The sequence below is a fragment of the Neopsephotus bourkii genome, unplaced genomic scaffold (assembly GCF_033783945.1).
Source record: "Neopsephotus bourkii isolate Nb327-2 ecotype Australia unplaced genomic scaffold, CSIRO-AGI_Nbou_v1 NB_1423, whole genome shotgun sequence".
NCBI classification, from domain to species: domain Eukaryota; kingdom Metazoa; phylum Chordata; class Aves; order Psittaciformes; family Psittacidae; genus Neopsephotus; species Neopsephotus bourkii.
This window is the reverse complement of record NW_026901900.1, coordinates 1061418-1084271: the sequence shown is the minus strand read 5'-3', so window position 1 is coordinate 1084271 and position 22854 is coordinate 1061418. Positions and strand designations below refer to the sequence as shown.

General features: G+C 39.7%; 1 protein-coding gene across 5 annotated transcripts; it reads left to right on the top strand.

Annotated features, from left to right (window-relative positions):
- The first annotated feature begins 1337 nt into the window (after positions 1–1337).
- TMEM19 (transmembrane protein 19) lies at positions 1338–15711 on the top strand. 5 transcript variants are annotated; one of them, XM_061367991.1, is made up of 7 exons: positions 1338–1355; positions 4665–4815; positions 7419–7532; positions 9048–9185; positions 9513–9767; positions 10451–10660; positions 13508–15711. In XM_061367991.1, exons 1-7 carry the CDS (start codon positions 1353–1355, stop codon positions 13669–13671), a joined length of 1035 nt encoding a protein of 344 aa, XP_061223975.1. In that variant the 5' UTR covers positions 1338–1352; the 3' UTR covers positions 13672–15711. The 5 variants fall into 5 exon arrangements, with proteins under 5 accessions (XP_061223975.1, XP_061223973.1, XP_061223972.1 ...); XM_061367989.1 differs by lacking the exon at positions 1338–1355 and adding an exon at positions 4296–4392 and having other exon boundaries at positions 4665–4803; XM_061367988.1 differs by lacking the exon at positions 1338–1355 and adding an exon at positions 4296–4392.
- Positions 15712–22854: the final 7143 nt, after the last annotated feature.

Below are 22854 nucleotides of genomic sequence, written 5' to 3'. Positions count from 1 at the left end.
CCCATGGTTGTTCTCATCCACCACATGTTGGCATTCATTTCTCAAAGGAGTTCTGGTGTACATGAGCTAGATTCCTCCTGGAGGAGCCTAACCTCCCAGTTTTCCTCCAGACAGACTCAAAGGTTTGAGGAGTCTGATCGGACATGTGGACCACACCATCACAAATACCTAGCAAATGCCAACAGTTGTTTCCAGAAGTGTTTGCAATTTGATAGGTATTTTCACAGGTGACTGCTAATTTTGGGTGCTCTACTTAAAATGGATATTTACCTGCAGTATGAGGCTTTTCCTTCTGTTTTATGTAAACTATCTAATGACACTATCGCCATAAGATTTTACAGTCTTACTATTTTGTCTTCTCTAGAAGTGTGAATATTTATTCAAGGCTCTTGCCAGTAACTATACTTAGTGCAATGTTAACAACGTTTAGAGATTTTTAATTTCATGTATTTAACAGTATTTTGTCTTCAATATTTTTTTTTGTTATTAGAAAGACAAGTTTAACAATGAAGAATAAAAAAAGTTTAAATTAGTATTTAAGTTTCAAGCTATATTACTCATAATGCATTCTATCAAGCACAAAAACTACAGAGGCAATTGATAAGAAGCAGAAATATTCCATTAAGTAAATATATGTACAGATATAAATTCTTGTGGAGTGTTACAAGGAAAATACAGCATAAAAGCTCATGTCCAAGTATGGTGTTTTATCCTGTAACAGCCAAGTTAAAGAAAGTAGTAAAAATCAAGATCATTGAAGCAGTTCTTTTTCCTTCATTATCCTATTAACTGTAAACCAAACAATACTCATCTCCAAAGACAATTTTAATAGCTTCCTCTGTTTTTAAAAGACAATGGCCAGCTCCTTTTGTCTTTCTTTTATCTCTACTATGAACAGTATTTTTTATCCTGTAAAAGACTATGGAGGGAGGTGAAACAGATTATTCCATGGTCAGATCAGCATTTCCTGTTGATTTTATACCACTAAGGAAAAAGAATAGCATAACAAAAACAGAACTCTCACAAATATGAATGTTTTAAGCAGACTAAAGAAATGTAGAGTACTATCAGAGATATAAAAAGGTGGAACAGAACAGAAAGCCTACTTCTACTTCATGAAAATTTGGAATTTTTATTCTATATTATGGCAAACCTACTAAATTCTTATGTATTCCTGGGAAAAGAATGCATGCAAAAGAGTGGTTAGCATGCTATGTACAGTAACATGCCATTATCTTCAGTTGGTCATACTGCCTTTAATCATCTTGCATTACTGTCTCCTATTAAATCGTATTTATTTTTACTTCTAGACTCTGCGCTGGTAGTGCTTTGCATCCTTTAGATCTGGGAAAATGGTAAGAAGGAGCTCTTCTTCTCAATACTGGGCAGCCTGTAATTCTAACTATTTCTTTTATTTAAACTTCTCAGATTTTTCTTGTTTCAAGAATGTATTTGTATGGGAAAGCATGGGGAATTGTCTCAAGCAACTGTTACTTGCCTTTTTTAAATTATCAAGCTTATCAATATTATTAGGTATGAATTGGGAATGTGTTTTTTAATAAGCAAAAACTATTTATTCAATGTATGCATTGCATGTATTATACAATACTGTTCTTACTGATCAAGAGTGCATTTTAAGTACATGAATTCTGAATTCATGATACTGTACACATCTAGATGGGTGCTTAATTTAAATTAAAAAAAACCCTCCCAAACAACACATTTGCCCATTGAAAGCACTGTGATTTTATTGTTAATCATTATTGCAGGACTTAGTAAAAACAAAGGGCAACATCTAGAAAAAAGGACTTTAAACACAGTATTTGGGCCAATGACAGTAACTGCTGTAGATGTTACTTTCAAAAATGTGGCAACTTCTTTCAGTTTCTAAAAGTGGAAAGAAATCCAACTTTGGGTTTCTTTCTTTTTCATTTCCAGATCTTCTTGTAACATTCCATGTGTACCAAGTGACTGCAGGAAAACTTTTTGGCTCCATATAATAGAAAAAACTGAAAGAGGGATGTATGAAGCCACATACAGAAAAAGCAGAAGAGCTAAAGTGCATACAGCAAAAGACTCAGAGCTAAAAGAGGAATCAAAGCCAACATTATTCACAGTGGTTGCTACACCTTTCTCACCCCAGGCACCAAGAGCAGTTTACTCTTTGCTTTTCTTTCTCATGTAAGCTCCAGGAGCAGTGTCTGTGGCTTTGAGCCAAGATGTAAGGTTTGTGGATAAGCCAGTGCAATAGTCTGGCATGTCTCTATATCAGTGCAAGTGCTACCTATCCATGAAGGAAGGTGAAGGATCCTTTAGAGTGCCACAAACCTGTCCCCTTGTCGTACCAGCTCGTGTGTTACAATTAATCATGGTCCCACATGTACAGTCCCACAGGTATCAGCCAGGGGTTTATGATTCCTGCAGGAATCTTTGTTTCTCCACCAGAAAAACCAGTATCAGTCTATTACAATTTAGAAAACAAAAAATTAGCAATAAATTAAATAATTAATTTCAGTTAAGAGTGTATTTGAATTAATAGATTTATGGAAGTTGGTTACACCTAAACAAGCAGCTACTTGTTCAGCCACCAGTCTAAGTAGAAGTATCTTGTTCTGGTTGAAAAATCTGTTTACTTAGATATTTTGGCAGGAGCATCTAAGCAGTGTCATATCAGTGTTAACATTTAAAAGGTGTCCTGTTCTTACAAAGCAGCCCAGTTGCTGAGCCCCTGACTTTTAAGATTTCAAATCCAGATCTCAGATAGACTGAAAAGTTGGGAGCTAGGAAGGAACACCAGGTATACGAAAGTAAGTCCTGCTACATTAGTATTCATGTTTTGGGGATTTACAGTTCAGAGAAAATTTGGGTGTTCCCAGTCTTTATTATCAATAAATATAGCAGAAAATAAAATAAAGCCTCTACACCCTTGCCTAAGGCACCTGGTTCAAATTTTGGCTCTAACTGACTGGAGCCAACACATTGTAAACACCCAAGTGTTAACTTTAACCTCTGAAATAAGCCTGCTGTCTTCAAGTAAAACCAAGTATCTGTAAATCTCTGTAGAACATGGTCCCTAGTTTAGGCAACATCTGAAGAAGCCACTGTGAGCTGACTGTTTCTTTCACAGCAACACAAAAATAGATATATCTAAGTTTCTGTTGCAAAAGAATCCACAACCTGGGCTGTGTTCACACCCTGTTAGAAACTTACTCCAGATCCCAAATGAAAAATAATGGAACATGCTTGAAAGATGAACAGGTGCCAACACGCAAGAAATCGGTTTCAAATCAGCAGGGAAATTGCCAACTCTCACACTAAGATTATTCATTTGAATTGTTAAGCTTAAAAGCTACTCCTGTATGCAAAAGAACTTTTAATTCATGTTCCTATTACTCTGCCTGTCATTGAATACTTAAATATTTTATTCTGCTGCCGCTACAAGGCTGTAACAAATGGCACCCATGGTTACGGATGTTCATGAGGTGGCTCATCTGAACCCATGTTTGTAAACTTGAAGGGTTTGGGTCTACCTTCCACATAGCAAATGTTTAATATATAAATGCTACTTCAGAATTACCTTCTGTGATGCCTGAAGAAGTTTACTTTATAGTCAGCTGCCTCAAAATGAAGGGAGAGGTTTTGAGAAGTGGAGTTTCTCATCTCTTTGCTTTGGCAACAAAGCCTCTCATACGGGAAGTGGAAGTTGTGGAGTCCTTCTAGTAACTCAGGATATATTATTTACAGTTGAGCATTTTGAGAGTAATTCTAGCATGCGCAATGAAAGCCTACCAGGCAGGTTTGGCTTGTTCACATCCCATGTGAGCTTCAAGAGATGTTTCAAGTCTCCTTCTTGTCCTGTTAATGAACTCTGCAATGCTCCAGCAAGTTTCAAACCTCATCCAGATACTCACGGGTATCACTGATTACCAACTCACTTCATGCTTTTCATGCCTAGGTTTATTACACAAACGCTATTTGACAAATTTGATTTATATCTAACTAGTGCTTCTTTCCATTGGTCGTTATTCGAGCCCACCGTTCAAGGCACTAGACGCCCTGGTGCAGAGGCAAGCCGTGGGCCCATGAGCTCGGAGAGAGCGGCTGGCTCACGAATGCCCCGTTTACCACAGAGAAGGCACGCTTAATAAGGACGGGGGGTTGCGAGAGGCAGACACCGGTCTCGCAGAGGATCGATACCCGGGAGCCCACTAGGGCTGGGAAAGGCTGTGAATGGATGACCAATACCACAGCTCCCTCCCGAGGCCTGTTGAGTGCTTGCAGCACCGAGGGCGTCTTCTCCCTCTCTTTTCTCGCCGCCGTGCAGTTCGGCGGAGCATGCGCAGAGGGGTGGCGGGGCGGAATGGTGGCGGCGCCGGAGGGCCGCGGGAGCAGGTCTGTGGCGGAGCTAGGCGGTGGGAGGGAAGGAGGAAGGATCGGGGCCTACCAGTCGTACAGCGCCTGGCAGCTCGACGCCTAGCGTCCGCCTCCCCATGAACGGGTCGGTGCCTCCAGGTGGCTCCCCGAGGTGTGGGGGAACAGAAGCGGCCTCGGGGGTGGTGCGGGCCTCTTCGGGCGGCGGCAGGGGCCGGGCAGGAGCAGGAAGAGGAGTAGGAGGTGGCAGCAGCGGTGTGGCTGATGCGGTGCGCCCCGTGCTTCCCCTCCAGGTGTTCTCTTTTTGGATTCCTATGTCCTATTGCGAGGAGGATTTCTTCAAAGAGTACCTCAAGATGATGGCGAATATTATCATCCTGAACGCGCTCATTTTTATTTCTCTGGTGTTCTGGATCGTGTCCATGACCGCAAGTACGTACTACGGTGAGTGCAAAGGCCGGGTGGGGGCTGACACGGCGAGGGGCGAGCGGAGCCCCTGCAGACTGGGGGTACCGCGTTGGAAGAGGGGTTGCACAGCTCCTTTCGGCCTCAGCAGAGCTGAAAACCTTAGCCCTGACAGTCGCTGCTGATGGTTTATAAGTTGTTAATGGCCAGTGTGCCCTTCTAGGTACACTGCCTAGGGATCCCGTTGAATGTAAAATGTTGGTATCCTTTATAATTTCTTTTCCTGAAAGAAAGCAAATATTCGAAGTTCTTCTCTGTGAGGGTGGTGAGGCACTAGCAGAAGTTGCCCAGGGAAGCTGTGGGTGCTCCATTCCTGGCCGTGTTCAAAGCCAGGTTGCAAAGGGCCTTGGAAGTGTGGTCTAGTGGAAGGTGTCACTGGCCATGGCAGTGGGGCTGGAACTAGATGAGCTCTAAGGTCCCTTCTAACCCAAATGATTCTGTGATTCATTGATAGCTCAGGCTGTGGCTTAGTTGTGTGTAGTTGCAGGGACATTAGTACTTTCTGTACTGTCAGTTCTAGGACCATTTTTACAGCAGTATAGGAAAGCAGCAGTACTGCCTTCACATCAATGCAAACCTAGCAGATTTTAACTGCTTTCCTAAGACAAGGAAAGACCTGTTCTTAAGACTTCTGCCAGTTTCATGCTGGAAATACTCAGCTCCAATGTCAATGCAGTATTGCTGAGAGTACCTAGGGATGCAGTGTGAAGACCCTCAACTACCTAGTGTCACCCTGGATCCAGAATAAATCCAGCTAGAATAAATATCCCACTAGTATAAGCTGACTTTTGCAGTCGCAGCTGGATGTCTCTGTTCAGTGGTTTTCAGTGTTTCAGGTTTTAGAATGGTGTATTAGTCCTGGTATAGCTTTAAATCTGTGTTGTCTGGACACCTCTACATTGGCTTGTAGAGAGATGCCAGACACATAGAAGTCATGCAGAAGCAAGCAGTTTGTCTCATTTAGAGCTAACCAAGTTGGACTGAAACATGCAACATTGTGTGTATCAGCTCTATAGCTCTCTGTGTTCTTCTGCTAACTAGGATATTCCAGTCCTGGCTATGTAATATGATTGAGAATTGACAGCAGAAAGTGGAGAGGCCTGGTAAATCTTTGTGGCCCTCCTCGGGACTCACTCTGGCAGGTGAATCAGATGTATCAGGTATTTCCTGATACTGAGAAGGAGACTGTGGACAAATCTTCCCTTTTTTAAAAGTGGTTATAGAGGAAGAAGGTCAATTTTGAGGTCTCCAACATGAGAAGGATGTGAAGCTGTTGGAGCGAGTCTAGAGGAGAGCCACAGAGAGGACTAGAGGGCAGGCACACCTCTCCTGTGTGTGCTGAGAGACAGGCTGAGTTGGTAAGCCTGGAGAAGAAAAGGTTCCAGGGAGACTTTAGAGCAGTCTTCCTCTACCTAAAGAGGGCCTACAAGAAGTCTGGAGAGGGACTTTTCTACAAAGGCATGTAGTGACAGGACAAGGGAGAATGGTTTTGAGCTGAAAGAGGGTAGGTTTAGATTAGATACCAAGAAGAAATTTTTTACTGTGAGGGTGGTGAGGTCCTGGCACAGGTTGCAGCCACTGTCAGAGAAGAAAAATCAGTGGAAAGGATACAGTATCCAGTATCTGAAGGGGGCCTGTAAGGATGCTGGGGAGGGACTCATCATTAGGGACTGTAGTGATAGGACAAGGGGTAACAGGTTAAAACTTAACAGGGGAAGTCTAGATTGGACATAAGGAAGTTCTTTACTGTGAGAGTGGTGAAGCACTGGAATGGGTTGCCCAGGGAAGCTGTGAATGCTCCATCCCTGGCGGTGTTCAAGGCCAGGTTGGACAGAGCCTTGGGTGACATGGTTTAGTGTGAGGTGTCCCTGTCCATGGCAGGGGGGTTGGAACTGGGTGATCTGAAGATCCTTTCCAACCCTAACTATTTTATGATTCTATGAGGATGGGCTGCCAGGTTGGGAAAGGGTTGCATGCATGTATGGTAGAGAGGGCCTACACAAAGCAAAAACTAAGAAGTCTAAATCATCTGTGAATTCTCAGCTAAGCCAAATTTTCTGCAGAAACAGACAGGACGAGGAGAACTGCATTAAATTTCTTCAGGCTCACTTGAGCGTAAATAGTGAGGTGGAAACCAGACTATATAACAGTTGATTTGTATGTCATGTGGCTACCTTTCCTTAAATACAAAATACATAGTATGTTATTGTTCTTTATTAAAAATTATGGTTTGGAGAATGATGGCTTGCTGAAATAAGCTTTATTTTTTTCAGTATTCCTAGTTGCCTTTAAATGTTTCTAGGACTAGCCCTTTTGGTGAAAATTTAAGAGTTAATAAAGTCATAGGAACAACTGTTGTAAAAGATAACAAATGTGTTCTCATGTCCTGAGGGATGTAAATTCTGCCTGTTGAGGAGATGCACTCCTGTGGCGGGGAGAGGGACCCAAGAGCTTGGTTACCATGGGTTTTAATCTCTAAGATCAGTTTTTAAACATATACTAGAAGATAGTGACTTTTCATATATAAAGGCTTTAAAAAGGCTTATAAGAATCATATGTAACCATTTTATTTGATTAATCAGGTACTTTACGACCTATTTCTCCATGGCGCTGGCTTTTTTCAATCTTGGTTCCACTAACAATTGCTACACAGGGTTTTAAGAAGAAGAGTCTTGATCACAGTGGTGCATTGGGAGGTATGTTTTCTGTGAGACTGCTAAGCTAAACATTTAGTAAACTAAACTAAGGCCCTTTGTATTGTACATAATATTCTTTTAAGACTTTACTACCTAGTTCTATTATAATAAAAGTGTAAATGTAAGCATACGTACTTTAAATTCACACTGATTTTTTTCCTCATGCCTGTTTAAATAGTTTTTGCTGCTGTTTGTAATTCATTTGATTAGTATTCTCTTTAGATTTGCATGAACCTAGAAGATTCTTGTAAACTTCAGTGCAGCATGCAGTTAAATTGCATGTTTTGGTTTAAGATACAGATAGATTCATGTAGAAATAAAGAAATGGCAAGAGTTAATGGTAAAGAAATACCATGAAACTGAGCTATGTCAGTAGCCTACGTGCCTGGTAGGAAACCAGTAAAGATACCGTGGTTCTCCTTTCCGTAATATGAGCAGTTCTAGACATTTTTTGGCCTTCTAAGAAAATGAAATCTGTACTTCAAGCAAAAATTTTTGTTAATTATGTTATTAAAAAAACCCAATATGGTGTACAGTACTGTTTGTTGAAATCTGGTGCAATATTTCTGGGTGATGTGATTCACCCTTGTCTTCTGATGTTGTCTGGATTGATGGTCAATGGAAGGAAACAAGAACTCAAAACCCTTTCCTCCCATGTGACTGTTTTGCAAGTCTTGATCTGTCTGTGAGTTGAGGGGAGCATTTTCTAAATTAAGAAAAGCCATCTTTTCTCTTCTGCTGTTTCTGCCTGTTAATGTTAACAGCTCTGCTAGGCAGTTTATGCTGGCATTTGCTTTATGTGCAGCCAGTTTTCTTTGATTTGTGAAGAATTTTAATCTCATGGTAGGCAGTAGGAATTAGGCCTCCCCTGTGAAAGAGGAGATAAAACAGAAGTACACCCAGGAGCTTAAATACTTACAGAAGGAAAAGGATGGCTTAAAATCAAAAATGGAAAAAGAAAATGAGGACCAGAAAGGACAAATAGCATCCGTTAAGATACGGAAGAGGGTTGTTCAGGTTATCTTAGAGACCAGAAGATAAATTTGCTGATAGAGACACAGCCACAGCGCTATATATGGTTTTTACACAATAATTCTATTCTACAGGCAGAGTACTTCAGTTTAAATTATATAAACTTAGGCCTTTTATTTATTTATTTATTTATTGGTTTTTTTTTTGTTTGTTTGTTTTTTTTTTTTTTGTTTTGTTTTTGTTTTTTTATTTTGTGCAGTATTGCTAATTTGTGTCAAGAGAAGGTCTTAAAGATCACATACTTTAGCAATAGAACTAGCAATTTGGGAATAAAACTTAAGGGAAAATTGCAAAAATAACCTGGTTTTTTATTTTCTGATCAAGATGTCTTTGAAATTATTACACAGGTATTAGATGTTTCAGTAATTCTCTTCTTGCATGATTGAGGTTTATCATACTTTTTGTATTTAAGAAATTCAAAACACTTAAGTGCTTTGAGAAGTGTTACATGAAAGAACTTTATATACTTTTTTTTTCCCATAGGATTGGTGGTTGGATTTATCCTTACAGTTGCAAATTACAGTTTCTTCACCTCTTTGTTTGTATTTTTTGTTACTTCTTCAAAACTTACTAAATGGAAAAAAGATATAAAGAAGCAAATAGATTCAGAATACAAAGAAGGTAAGCCATAACTTTTAAATTCTTCCAGATTCCTTGTGAAGAATAAACACTATATATTCCTCTTTCTTTCAAAGGGGCAGATGAGATGTAATGTCCAAAATAAGGCACACTGTTGTTGTGCCTCCTCTCCAACCCCATCAGTATGAACGCTAGCAAGTGAACTTTGCTTTTGCTTCTGTTCTGTTTAATAAATTGCTATCTAGTTTCTGGTTCTAAAATGTATCCTTTTAATTTTAACTTTATATGTGTGTTTTGCTTTTGTCTTGTGCTGTTGCCTGTCCAGGGTATTTTGCCTGAAAATACTAACCTTCATTTTTGTCACTTTAGGTGGACAGAGGAATTGGTTGCAAGTATTGTGTAATGGTGGTGTTCCTACTGAGCTGGCTATCTTATATATGATAGAAAATGGACCGGGTGAAATTCCTATAGACTTTTCAAAGCAATACACAGCATCATGGATGTGCTTATCCCTTTTGGGAGCTTTGGCATGCTCTGCTGGTGATACATGGGCTTCAGAGATTGGTAGTGTTATGAGTAAAAGCAAGCCAAGGTTGATAACAACCTGGGAAAAGGTTCCAGTGGGTAAGGTGTTACCTGTTCTTCATGTTCTTATGCTAATCTGTTTAGAACTATGCACCTGACTTGAAAATTAAAAAAAACACCAAACCTCAAAAAACCCCAAACATCAGAAATCTGGGATTAGAAAATGTTAGCAGGAATGCATTTGCTGAAATGGAATATACTCAGTTGTGTTTCTGCTGCTTCTCACTGATGGGAGCTAAAATCATTCTTGGTGAGTGCTGTCAGTTCTCATCTCTGGCACTAATGAAAGTCTTTATATTGACAAAAATATAAAGAATACAAGTTTACAACTCAGTTTTTTAGACATGAAAATTTTAATCAGTAGAATATATATATTCAATACAGATGCTACAGAAAATTCACTTAACTACATCACCCATTTCCTTTGGTATCTTGCCAAGGATAGTTAAAGTGACCCTTCTGTCTGTCAGGCCTTGTCTAAACAGTGGATGACATTGCCTTAAAGCAGTGTGTCTTTGGGTTTTGTTGGCATGTTGATCTGAGTTGTATGCCTTGTAAGGATAAGATTTGAATGCATGGTAATTTTACTTGGGTTTTTTTGCTTGTGGATATAAGGAGGGGAAGATCACTATGAACACAGTTTTGATTTCATATAAAACATTTGAACAAATGCAAGGCTTCAAGGAAAAGTTTGTGAATCAGCTTGGTTTTCTTTGATTCAGGTACTAACGGAGCAGTTACTTTTGTGGGCCTGCTGTCAAGTTTGCTTGGGGGCATGGTAGTAGGTATAGCCTACTTCATGACACAACTCATTTTCGTGACTGATCTGGAAGTATCTGCTCCACAATGGCCCATTATTGTGTTTGGTGCAGCAGCTGGCTTACTTGGATCTATTGTGGATTCCTATTTGGGAGCTACAATGCAATACAGCGGTAAGATTCTCCTTTTTTTCAACCCTCCTTCAGTGTAACCTCAAAATGGACTTGGAATTTCCAGAAGGGCTGAGGACATGATTTTTAAACTGAGACAATACAGCATTAGCAACACAAAGGACAAAGGGAACTAAAGTGATGGACATGATAATGAAAACAAGAGCAAGGGCAGCTGGTTTTTTTCCATATTTTTATTTTGTGTGTATTATGTTACTGTCTTGTTGATTACTGAAAGAGAACAGAGATCTGCAGCATGTTAACTTGCAGAAAGCAATTGCTGCCCTCTAGTTCTCTATAGATCTAATTATGGTAACATATGAGAAAACGTCAGCTTAATTTTATCCATTTACCCAAATCAGTTGTCACTGCCGAAGCTTGAGTTCTAACTCTGAAGACAGCAATATTGTCAGCTTTAAGAATTACATAAGAAAAGCTCCAGGAACATGTGCCCACAATTTAAGTTTTCACTGCTTCTGGAGTATTGTTTCCTGTAAATTAAGTTTATGACAAACCAACTGTCACTTTAACTAAAAAAATCATGTTCATTTTTAAAAACCCCCTTGGCTGGCTTATTCTAAATGATTTCAGTATTTTACTCATTGCCTGTAAGGATCTTTGTGAATAAACACTACAGACAATCTTTAGGCTAAACTGTAAACTGCTGAAAATTTGTTTAAAGACTACACATGATGCTATTCTGTTTAATAGCTGGTTACAGAGAGAATTCTTATCTACTTACTTGTTGGAAGCCGAGGTTTGAAGGTACAGATGACCTGCCTGAAAGATCAAAGTCATTTAAGTCTGTCATCACAATGAGAACTGCAGACTGTTGTTGATGCTGTGGATTTGGCTTTCCAGCAGTTTTTATGCTCTATTTCTTGTAGTCTTGTTAGGCCTTCTGTTTCCAAGAAAGCCTAAAATGGAATTGAGTGTTTAACCATTTGAGGAATTTCTAGCAACTTCTGTACTAAAGAAGAAGCACTTAAGCACTTGGACAATGTTTCATGCTTCTAATGATGCAGATGCATTAAGAGTATGTGGTAAACCTAGCTAATGCATGCCAGCATTTATCAGCATTTATTTATCCTTCACTTCTGATATTTTTCCATGCTCAGCAACTTATTTTGCTAGCCACAGCAGGAACAGTATGCAGGTGTCAGAGTTTCTTTTACAAATTCATAAGTACTGCTGCAGTATCTGTATTACATATGGATATACACTATGGTGTGTGTGTATATATATATATATGCTGTAATATAAATGAAATAGTGCTGCTCATGTGGTGCACGCTGTTAGGTTTTGTGTTCCTCCCTACTTCAACCTGCTTTTCCAATTCCCGTTCAGTGTGGTCTCATAAGATATACTCCAGTCTCTCTGCAGCATCTTGAAAAACAATAAATATGGCAGTGGTAATAAAGAATTGTGTATTCTTTTGAACATACTATGCTGCCACTGCTAATCCCTTTTGTCAATGTTTTTCTTGTTGGTAATCCTCCTAGGTTTGGTTTGTGTAATATACTGTGATAGCCAGCTTCTAGGTGAAAGTTTTTCCCTGTCCACACATTTATTAAATAAAACTTTGAATAGCTGCACAGAATTACATTAAAATTTTCCTGTGTTATCAGTCTGAGGCCAGACATACTCTGTAAATAACAAAAGGAATAGAAGGAATTACTGTTACCTTTCCTACTACTTGTTAATTCTCTCAGTCTACACTTTATGTGCATTTGAAGTATATATCTATAAAAATTTATTCCCAGTTTTTCTCTCAAGAAAACTTACAACTTCCTGAAACAGAGCAAGTGTTAAGAGAAACTATCAGGCTTTGAAGCTGGATTTTTCTGTAGCTTTTTTGCATTATCCAAAGCTAGGTTTAAAAACATGATTCAAAGGTAAAAGTAATAGCAGCTATATTCCTGCCAGGCAGGTTCGTGCTGTGGGGTTTTTTAAGTTTTGTCTGAGGTGCTGAAAATCTTTTTGTCATAAAGCAGCAGTTCAAAATTAAATTTCCATGTTGTAGGATTTATAGATAAGAGAAAATAGTGTTAATATAAAATATACTGATTTATTTTGGAATGTTTCTTTGTTGTCATCCTTAAAGGTGTGCACATGGACATACATACCCAGTTACATGCTTCACTACAGCTTGAGTTGGCATTAAAATCAATCGTGCTAGAATTTTAGACTTTGATCAGCTTAGAAAGTAATGCAGCTGGACAGAAGTTAGGCTAACTGTGTACAGTAACAGCTATTGAAATACGGTACTAGAGTACTGATAATACAGAGGTAGAGCAAGAAATGGCTTAAGTACCAGGAAAAAAAAACAAACAGCTGCTGGTAGTATAAAACTGCTATGTAAGTAGAAATGATAAAGTCAAGTTTCATAAGAAGCTCGTTTTCGGACAGATCAAATAATAGTAATATTATTTCCATAATTTTCCTTTGAAAACAAATACATCTTCATGACAGGAAATACATGTGGCTAATCAGTTGTTTCTGTTTGGTTGAAATGAGCATCCAGTGCCTTAGAACAACTTACTCCTCTCCTGATTCAGGTTGCTCCATTCCTTTCTTAGTTATAAAAATACATAAAGAGAGAAGTAGACCTAGCAAAAGTGTAACTTTGCAAAAGAAATAACTTCTAACACAAAATACTGTATTCGTATTCCATTCTTTGAAGCTACCAGATTAAACTAACTGTGATTTAATTTAGTCTGTTGCTGTCTTTTCTTACAGAGGTTTAACACATAATGGTAAACTAAATTTATGAAGTTGCATACGTTTGGTTACTAGGTTTCTTTTCAGCTTGGTTGGCTTTGTAAAATGAAGTCTTTTATCTTTCCCCAGGTTTTGACCAGAATATTGGCATGGTTGTCAACCACCAAACAAAAGACTCCAAGCACATATCTGGAAAACCCATATTGGACAATAACGCAGTAAATCTTTTTTCTTCTATAATCATTGCTTTGGTTCTCCCAGGTACGGCGTGGTGTTTCTGGCCCAGGCGTTGAAATGGTTTAAGGTTTTCTGCATGTGATTTGTTTATGTTCAGTTTTACACAAAGACTCCCAAGCCCTCTTTGAATCCTTCTTGAAGAGAGGGATCTGAAACTTTCAGAGATCCAAAGGACTTTCCATTTCAACTTACTAAGGCTGTAAGCTTCATATTGCAATTGGTGTTTCTCAGGGGAAGGAAAGGCTTTTGCCAATACGCTCTTGATGCTCTTGAGATGGATGCAGATCATTGCCAAGTGAGGTGAAGCATTTCATTGTCCCCATGGAACTGAAATGTCGGAGTCTGTTCTCTCCAGTCCACACCATCTGGAAGGACAAGAAGCTGGAGTCCTAGAATCAACTAGGTTGGAAAAGACCTTTAAGATCATCAAATCCAACCATTACCCCAGGACTGCCAAGTCCATCACTAAGCCATGTCACTGAGGGCCTCATCTACATGGTTTGTGAACACTTCCAGAGATGGTGATTCCACCGCTGCCCTGGGCAGCCTGTTCCAACACCTGATCCTGCCTTTGGTAAATAAATTTTTCCCAGTGTCCAATGTAAGCCTCCCCTGGCGCAGCTTGAGGGTGTTACGTCTTATCCTGTCACTTGTTGCTGGGGAGAAGAGACTGACCGCCAGCTCACTACAACCTCCTTTCAGGTAGCTGTAGAGAGTGATAAGGTCCCCCCCTCAGCCTCTCTTCTCCATACTAAATACCTCTAGTTTCCTCAGCTGCTCTTCATACTGTTCTCCAGCTTTGTTGCCCTTTGGTGCTTACTTCAGCACCTCAATGTCTTTCTTGTAATGAGGGGCCCAAAATTGAATGCTATTTGAGGTGCAAATAGAAGTCTAGTCAACATCAGTCAGTGTGATGGGGCGTTGTGGCTATTATCCACCAGGTACACTGCAACTTTATGTATGCAATGGTAACACAGGTGAAATGGCTGGAATCTGGCATTTGCCATAAACTACAGTATGTAAGGTTTTATGGAAATACTGAGGGAGAGAATAAGCCTTGTTGCCTATTCTGCATTCTGGTACTATCTCCACCTCCCTGGGAATAGGGTTGGTAAAAGTGATGCCACTACATAATGTTTGCAGCAAATGACTAAATTTAAAATAAAATTTTAATTTAGAATCTGAAATAAAAACTCATTAATTGTTCCAGAATAATATATTTGTGCTTTTTTTTTGAAGTCTTTATTTCAAAACTAATGATATTTATGAACATTGTCAATACTGTGATACTTACTAAATTAAAGACTACAATTGTGAATTCACATTCATCTCTTTAGAAATAGAACATTTTGTTCATAAGCTTAGAATTGTTCCATAATGTTTAGCATTCTGACCAAACTATCCTCTTTGGTTCTTTCCCAGCAGTGGAAGTGTTTCCCATTTTGTTTGGGATTGCTATTCAGAGTCGGTGGCCTCAGCCAAAGAAGCTACAGAGGTATCCTTGTAGTGAATGGGGAAAGTCTCACTTGAAAGCCATTTAAAAATGGGAATTTAACTTCTGGTACTCAGACTTCTGTGTTGGGTGATTCCATCTTCCATCTTTACTTTATAAAAGAGGTGGAAGTAATTTAGCCTGCACTCATTGTATTTAAACCTTAGAGGTACCCACATAATAACATGTCATTGTTGACATCGGAAGATAGGGCCCATGCTGTTTACTTATGAAAAGCGTTTTCTTTTTATCTTTAATTATCTTTAGCTGAGTATTTTGTATTAAACAATTGATTTTTATGAATGTCTTGTGTCTGTTGCCTGTCTGAACTCACTTGAATTGTGTGTTTTGTCACCTTTTGTGGCAGTATTAAAAACTGCCATGTTGAGTTTACTCTTTCACAAATCTGGTCTATATAAATCTGGAACTTATCACTGGAACTAGTTCACTGTATCATCCCATTATAAAGATGAGATTTCAAGCTAGTAAAAGCTTTCTGAAAAGAAAAAATTTTATGGCTGCTGTATGTCTGTTCCTTTGGAAAGGCACAAAATTGTAAAGGAATATATGCACTTCAAGGGTAACAATAAACACTTGAGATTTTCATGTGTTGTCTGGATTTATGCTGCTTCTGAATAAACACTTAGTTGTCTTTTAAGGTTTTATTACTACTGTTGTAGTTTCTAGAATTAAGACATTTTTGTAAGATACTTTTTCTTTCCATTAAATATGTTGGTTTTATATTCTTTCATTTCCTGGAATAAAGTCTGCTTTCTAACACTGAAACTTTTCACTATTTGAGTCTCATCTGAAAAACAGTTCGCTGTAGTGAGAAGACATCTAGGATTTTAAACTCACAGCAGCATGAAATGCTTTGATCTGTTAACATATGAGCGAATATGATCTGAACGAATGAATTCCTGCAGGTACGACCTTCAAAGCCATTGTTTTTTACTTGTCATGACTTGAGAATGATGCTTGAGTTGCTTTTGGAACTCCCATTCATCAGGCTCCGGTATTTAGAAAGATCTGAGTGTTCTTGAATTGTGAAAAGGACAGTCTAAGCTCCAGGTACATTATACTGACTGGAGTATAGCATATGTGAATATTGGTACATTTAACTCTTTAGCAGCTGTAAAACTGTTGGGGGGGGGGGGCAGGATACAGGAAATAGGTTCTAGGATGTGACTAACTGTAATTTGGTGCGTGTCACTAAGAGCAGTTCCTGACCTCAGAAAGGGACAGAGAGGGATACTACCTGTCCATGTGCTATTTGGCAAGGCAGAAAATGCAGGAAGTAAAAGGGAAGGTGATGAAAAGGAGGTAGGAGAAAACCAAGGACATTGACAGATTTGAAGGTAAACAGGTCACTGCAATAAGTAAATATAATTCCATTCTTTAAACACTTAAAATATTCCTTTTGCTTCCCAGCAGTCAGTACCCTTAGCAAATAACTGTCACTGATGCGTAAACAGTTCTGAAGACTTAGTTTCTAACAGTAAGGGGCTGAAACATCTTGAATTATTGTTGGTGTTTTACAGATCCTGGTTTGGGCACTGGATAAATGTGGCAATAGATTGATCTACTAAAAGCTGTTAGGATTGGGCACCTCAGGTTTGTAAGCAGGATTTGTTGTACCCGTGTTCCCCCCAGCAATGCTTTGGGCCCCACTCAGACCCTTTTTAAGTTTTATTAACCAGCATTTCAAATGGCAGTAAGTCACTGTTCCTCAAGCAGGAGTCAGCCTGTTTGACAGATGGTTTATTCACCTCAGGTGCTGTAGGCACTTTACAGTCTCTGCTTCTGGCTTTTGCTGTAACTGGATAATAACTTCCAATTTAAACACTGCTTCTGTTGGGGGGCCTATTGTACTACATAAATCGGAGCAAGTACATGGATTCACTCAGACTACACGCATCCCTGCAGTGCACCCAAGTCTGCAGCTGCCTTCAGTAAATGTTAATGCAGGTCCCAAATGAAGATGAAATACGGGAATGTGGAAAGAAGCTGCCAGGGAAAGGCAGCTTGTACTTGGATACTCCCAAGTCTGTAAAACTTTCATCCAAGAAATTCCACCAGGAAGGCATTTGTTCTGGAGCTTTTCTACGGCTTTTGCCCCCCCAGGGGAAAATGAGTCAGTTTTAATACATTGCCACTACAACCACTAAATCATAGAACAGCCCAGGTTGGAAGGAACCATAACAGATCATCTGCTCCCAACATCTTGTGGGAAAGGGAGCCTAGATCAGGTCATCTAGCACCCTGTCCAATCACAGCTTGAAAACCTCCAGTGATGGGGACCCTGCCACATCCCTCAATGTCATTGAGAAAGCATTCCTTGAGTAAGGCAGATGCGCAGGGAAGCAGAACACCACCATTCTGTGAGTTCTGACCCGAAAACCTTCCATGTGACGGATAATATGAAGCAGTAATGTCATACACATTATCACCTTGAAAATGGCTTTAGAATGAACATGTCTTCCCTTAACAGATCCTCTAGCAGGACTGTTGGCTGTATGCTGCTCTGGGGTTTTCCATTTTAGAGGAGGGGCAAGTGCTGCTTCCTAATCTGAGTGGTTGCCTGGAGAAGACTGGGGTTAGCAGAAATGTAGAAGAACCAGTCTGACCTCCACTGAGGGAAGACGTTTTAAGGTGAATACCACCACTATGGAAACAGCTGCCAACTGGGGGGACCTGCCAGTTCCACATGAGAGCCACATGCAAAGCCCTGTATAACTTCTTGGCATCTCTATTTCCTGGCATCTTTTTTTGTTGACATCCCAAGTCCTGAAACCATACCACTGTTGAAAGCTGCTGCAATCAAAAGCTCCTCCAAAGCAACTGTAGCTTCAGTCTACCTTTAACTGCCAAATGCCTCTGGTTGTGGTGCTCCCAATATATACAGATCATCTAGTTGCATTAAGTGTCTCCTACTATAACAAAAAGTGAAAGGAACTGATTCATGATGCATTGGGATAAGAAGTATGACTCTAATTCACCTCTGGAATTCTGGAAATCCTATGTCTTTTGGTAGATGCCGTAAGAAAGCGGTGTCTGCACTCAGTGGCTGCCTGAGAGGCTCTATAGTTGATTTAACTGTGCAAAGCTACGCTGGAAACAAGCAAACAAAGAATCCACCAACCAAACCCTGAAGCGCCTGAAGCCATTGTCACAAGACAAAACAAGCATAATTTAATTTATTGTACTTCAGAATTCAAAGTTAAATGAACAAAATTATTCTCACACTGGGTTGCCTATAGATTTATGAGTGATGCACCACTTAAGATTCAGACAGGTTTGGTGTGGCGTGGACTAACATATACTTCGGTTCAGAACTCGCTTGAATAAGAATGTAATCTGGATATTAAACATAGATGACTTTCCTTTTTCTTTATTATCTCTAATGAAGCCAGTTTTTTACTAGCCTACATTTTTTTCAGGGGAGGGAGGGTTCCACAATGTAAAACTCTGAGTCATCTGTCTTCACTTACTGTTCTGTGTGAGAAACTCTCTTCGTTCTTAAGGTATAAAGAAGACGAGGACAGAGGCAAGGACAAACCTGTGTGTAGTTTTGAAAATGCTTTGCCCAATTCTTCCTTGCAGATGTTTTTGCAGTAGAGTGCAAGCCCCAGTTTGGTTCCAGTGTGCTCCACTTTATTGACACGTACTCTTATACTCAGGCACACTGCTCTCCTGCCTCCAGCCCTCTGTGCAATCACGGGAACACTGGCCTTGCAAGTGCATGGCTTGAGCAAACTTGGAATCCATTTTACAAGGAGAATAAAGCCCAAAATCGCAAAATACACAAGGGCTTCATTTAAGTATTCTCTGACCCAAAATGTTCTCCAACCCCATGTAGTGACTTTTGACACAGATTTCTTCCATATTAGTGAATGTTAGTATTTTCATAGCCAGTATTTTCCCTCCTGATATTTGGCATATTTATAATGAAGGGGATGTTGAGATGACGCATCTCACTTTATCCCTGAATTCTTGGTCATTTTCACTGTGACCTGGCAGTATTGTTACCTTCTATTTGCTTTGAGATTTTTCAGAATACTCCTTTTACCGTAAAAAGTAAACCCTCCATGTGCTCACTTTATATATATGCTAAAAACTAAGTTACTGGTGCTACCACTCCATTATCTGCCATAGAAGAAAAGCGAGTATTGAAGGGTTTATAAGTGGCCAAACTGAAAAGAAGAAATGAATTAGTGCAACAGCTTATTTCATATTAAGGAATGCAAATGAACATAGCATTTAATGGCAGCTGAATTCCAACAGGTATGTATTCATGTCGACATTCAGCATTTAAGGATTGTCCTGAAGAATGAAACATGCTGACAACTGTTGCTGACATTTGTACATACTCTAACAGCAAAATCTGACTGGATTTAATAGGCACTGCTGTAAGGACTGCTTCTTCACACCTCTAATTTTCAAAGAGTGAAACTGCCAAGAATGTTCCCTTTAGGATTAGCAATTGCTGAAGTTAAAATCCAACTTCTTTAAAGGCTTTTATTTTAGTAGTCTGTTTTATATGAAAGGGATAGTACAAAAGAAATAATACATTTTAGATTAGTAATCTCCTTCTCACCATTGCCAGGATGGCATTTTGTTCAAAGGTTACTCACACTTTTTGTCCAAGAGCAAACATTGCAAATGCAAGCACAAAGAACTTTAAAAAACTTAAATGGAGTTAAAGGTATTGAAAATTACTGTTAAATCTGTGATACCACTTAAATTCCCTTAAATGATGTCTGTATGCACTTGTATACAGCAGCTCTCCTTTGGTATTCAAGCTAGAAGGTAAGAGGAAAAGGATTGTGATGGTAATGTATATGTACCAATCCATGCCCTTGTCTTCATGGAATTTGCAAGCCCAAAAATAACACCACAAAACACGTGCCATTTTGGGGCTGCTGTCCCTACTTCTTTGCAATTGTAATCATTAGTAGGTGAAACACGCTTAATTTATGTACATTTATGTAGGTGTACATGTGCTCTGTCCTGCTGCCTTAGCTCATCGGTCCTCTGTATTCAAGGAAAAAAAGCAAACTCTTCGTCTTTTACAGAGTTGTCAGCTGGCACCTGTTGACAGAATACAAGGAAGCATTTGTTTGCCTTGACTTTGCCGTTAGATACACATGGTTTTTTCATCTGATAACATGAATACATGTAAAAATTTATTTGGATGCAAAAATACCTAAGCAGCCTGAAGTGTTTTGACACAAAACAACTTGCAGGCCTTTGGTGGTGAGCAGAAGGGATTTCCTGATGAAAACACAGCATTACTAAATACAGTAGGATTTCCAAAGTGGCTTGCCTCAGCAAATACTATGTTATTATAAAAAATAATACCATGGTATTAATGTTGCAGTAACACCACTGAGAGAATTTAATCCGTATTTCCATTATTGCCACAGGTCTGTGCTCTGTGTCCTGAGGGACCTGACATTCAATTCTGCTTGCTGAGAGCTCTGTTTGAATGTATTACAGTGACTCCCAAGGAAGGATTGGGACAGCAGGTCTGGGTTGACTTCTCCTACCAGGCTGAACTGGCAGCACCAGGGGGAGAGCTTGCTCTGTCCATCTTAGTCTTCTAGTCCTAATGTACTCAATGTGTGCTAAGTACTCAATGGGAAGAGAAGGAGCTGAGTGCTCCTACCTTCCTGATCCTCAAGAATTTCAGTTTGCTTCTGTGAGTTATCTGAACTGTTGGAGTTGTTGCAAATAGTTTGTGTCCCAGGTCCTGCAGCACTTGAAAGCAGAAGCCCAAAGCTGACTACCTGAATACACCCATATTTTCACAGCCAAGCACTGAAATCTCTTACATAGAATATCCTCCCATAACCAAGAACCCCCTTGTGTATTTTATAGAGGGATTAGGCAGAAGGTTTACCCTGGCAGACTGGTGTAACCTGGGACAATCTTGTTGTACTGATTTGAGGACGCAGGTAAACATGAATCAAAGTCAAGAGATTTCTGCTATTATCTGCTATTCTGCTATTATACTAGCTTTCTTCATTTCAGTTTCATTTTATCTCTATCCCAAAATCCAGAGATTCTGGAAGGTTCCTTGACAGTCTCATTCCTCAATGCTGAATTTATTCTGTTACTTATAGGGACGTGCCTGATACTGATGACATATATGGGTTGTTAATGGTGAAAGATCCTTCAGAGTTTAGTGAGGAAAGGAGAGGTCAGCACTGTCTTGTAGGTGACTTGCATGCTGGGTTGCTACAGTCTGTCTCATTCAGAGGTGTTCTGGTGAGTTAAAAGTTTACAGTTTCTTTCTCCTCAGTTTTCTGCCCTGGAGGTTGTACTGTAGCCTCCTTTCACCATGCTGCGGTGATGTCTGCTCGTTTTAGCTGATGAAGTTCCTGTATTTTGTACAGAATTGCATGTCAAAGATGACAAACAGCCAGGGAATGTTTAATGAAACACATTACCGGAGAATCATTTGGTAATCCTAAAGGGTAATCTTTTCAGTATTACCCTCTACAGACTTGTTAACTTAATTTTTACATGATAAATGCCATTTCCTGAAAAACTACATGAAATTATTTTTGTCCTTTTTTGCTATGCCCAAATCACAAACTTCCCAGTTTTGTGAACCCTATTCTACAGCTCTTGTTCCTGGTCTGCTCAGACCATGACTTCCACCAGCAGCACCTCCTCTGCAGTGCTGCTCCCCAAAGCTCTCACACTGTAGGTATAGATTTGGCTGCTTTGAAGACAAGAAGTTCTATTCCACCTGTGGTCAGAAAATACTGTTGCGCACGGAACAGTGCATGGAAAATGTGGGGAGTGAGTGATATTATAGCATACTTTAGCATCAGAGAGACCATGTCACTGTGTTGAAGTACATAAGCAATTAGTTTATGTTTCCCTATTGGAATGAGTCAATTGAGATACACAGGTAATTTCAGCCTTCACCTTTCAAACAAGTTGTTTGTATTGATAGATTATTTCCTCTACATCTTCCTTTATGATGTTAACAGACTGCGGGGAAAACTGAAAGTCCTCGGAGAAGTTACAGTTACAGCTCAATGGGAAGTGAAGTGAAAAACTTGTTATCACCTGCAACTTCAGACCTCTTTCTAGAATGCCTCCACTGAGACAGGGAGTTGGAGAACTCCTTCCTTCGATAACAGGAACAGCTGTCCTGAATGAAAGTAAAGTGGGGAGCCACCATAACAAATCCTGAGGCTTCAAGGCTTGTTACGGGTAATTCCCATACCCAGCCATGTGAAAGTACTGTTTCCCTTTTCTGTGTTCTTGGATCTTGTATTGTTCCCTTGCCAAATGCATGTAAAGACACCAGCTTTTCCAGAAACCATTACCTGTACAATCAAATTGGAGGAGAAATTTCAGCATCCCTCCTGGAATCTGGCCAGTGGTAGGTACCTTGAAGGAAGAATCCACCTGAAGTAAGAGAACTGTCTTGAATAATTAGGAGCTGACATGCGTGTAGTGGATGTTTTGTAACTCACCCTAGTTAGAGCCTGAATTTCCTGAGTCACTGGAATTTGCATCAACACTGCCGCACATCTGGGGAGCTCAGAAGTCAGGAAGTGAAACTTGACAGAGCTCGGAGTTCAGAGGTGCCTGCTATACAGTGTTTTACCACCTGAAAGGGAACACAGCCTTAGGCCTGTCACCCTTGGAGATTCACAGCACCCCCTTTGCAGTTGTCCCCATGGGGTAAGGACAAGGCAGATGAGAAAGTGGCACCGTTTAAACT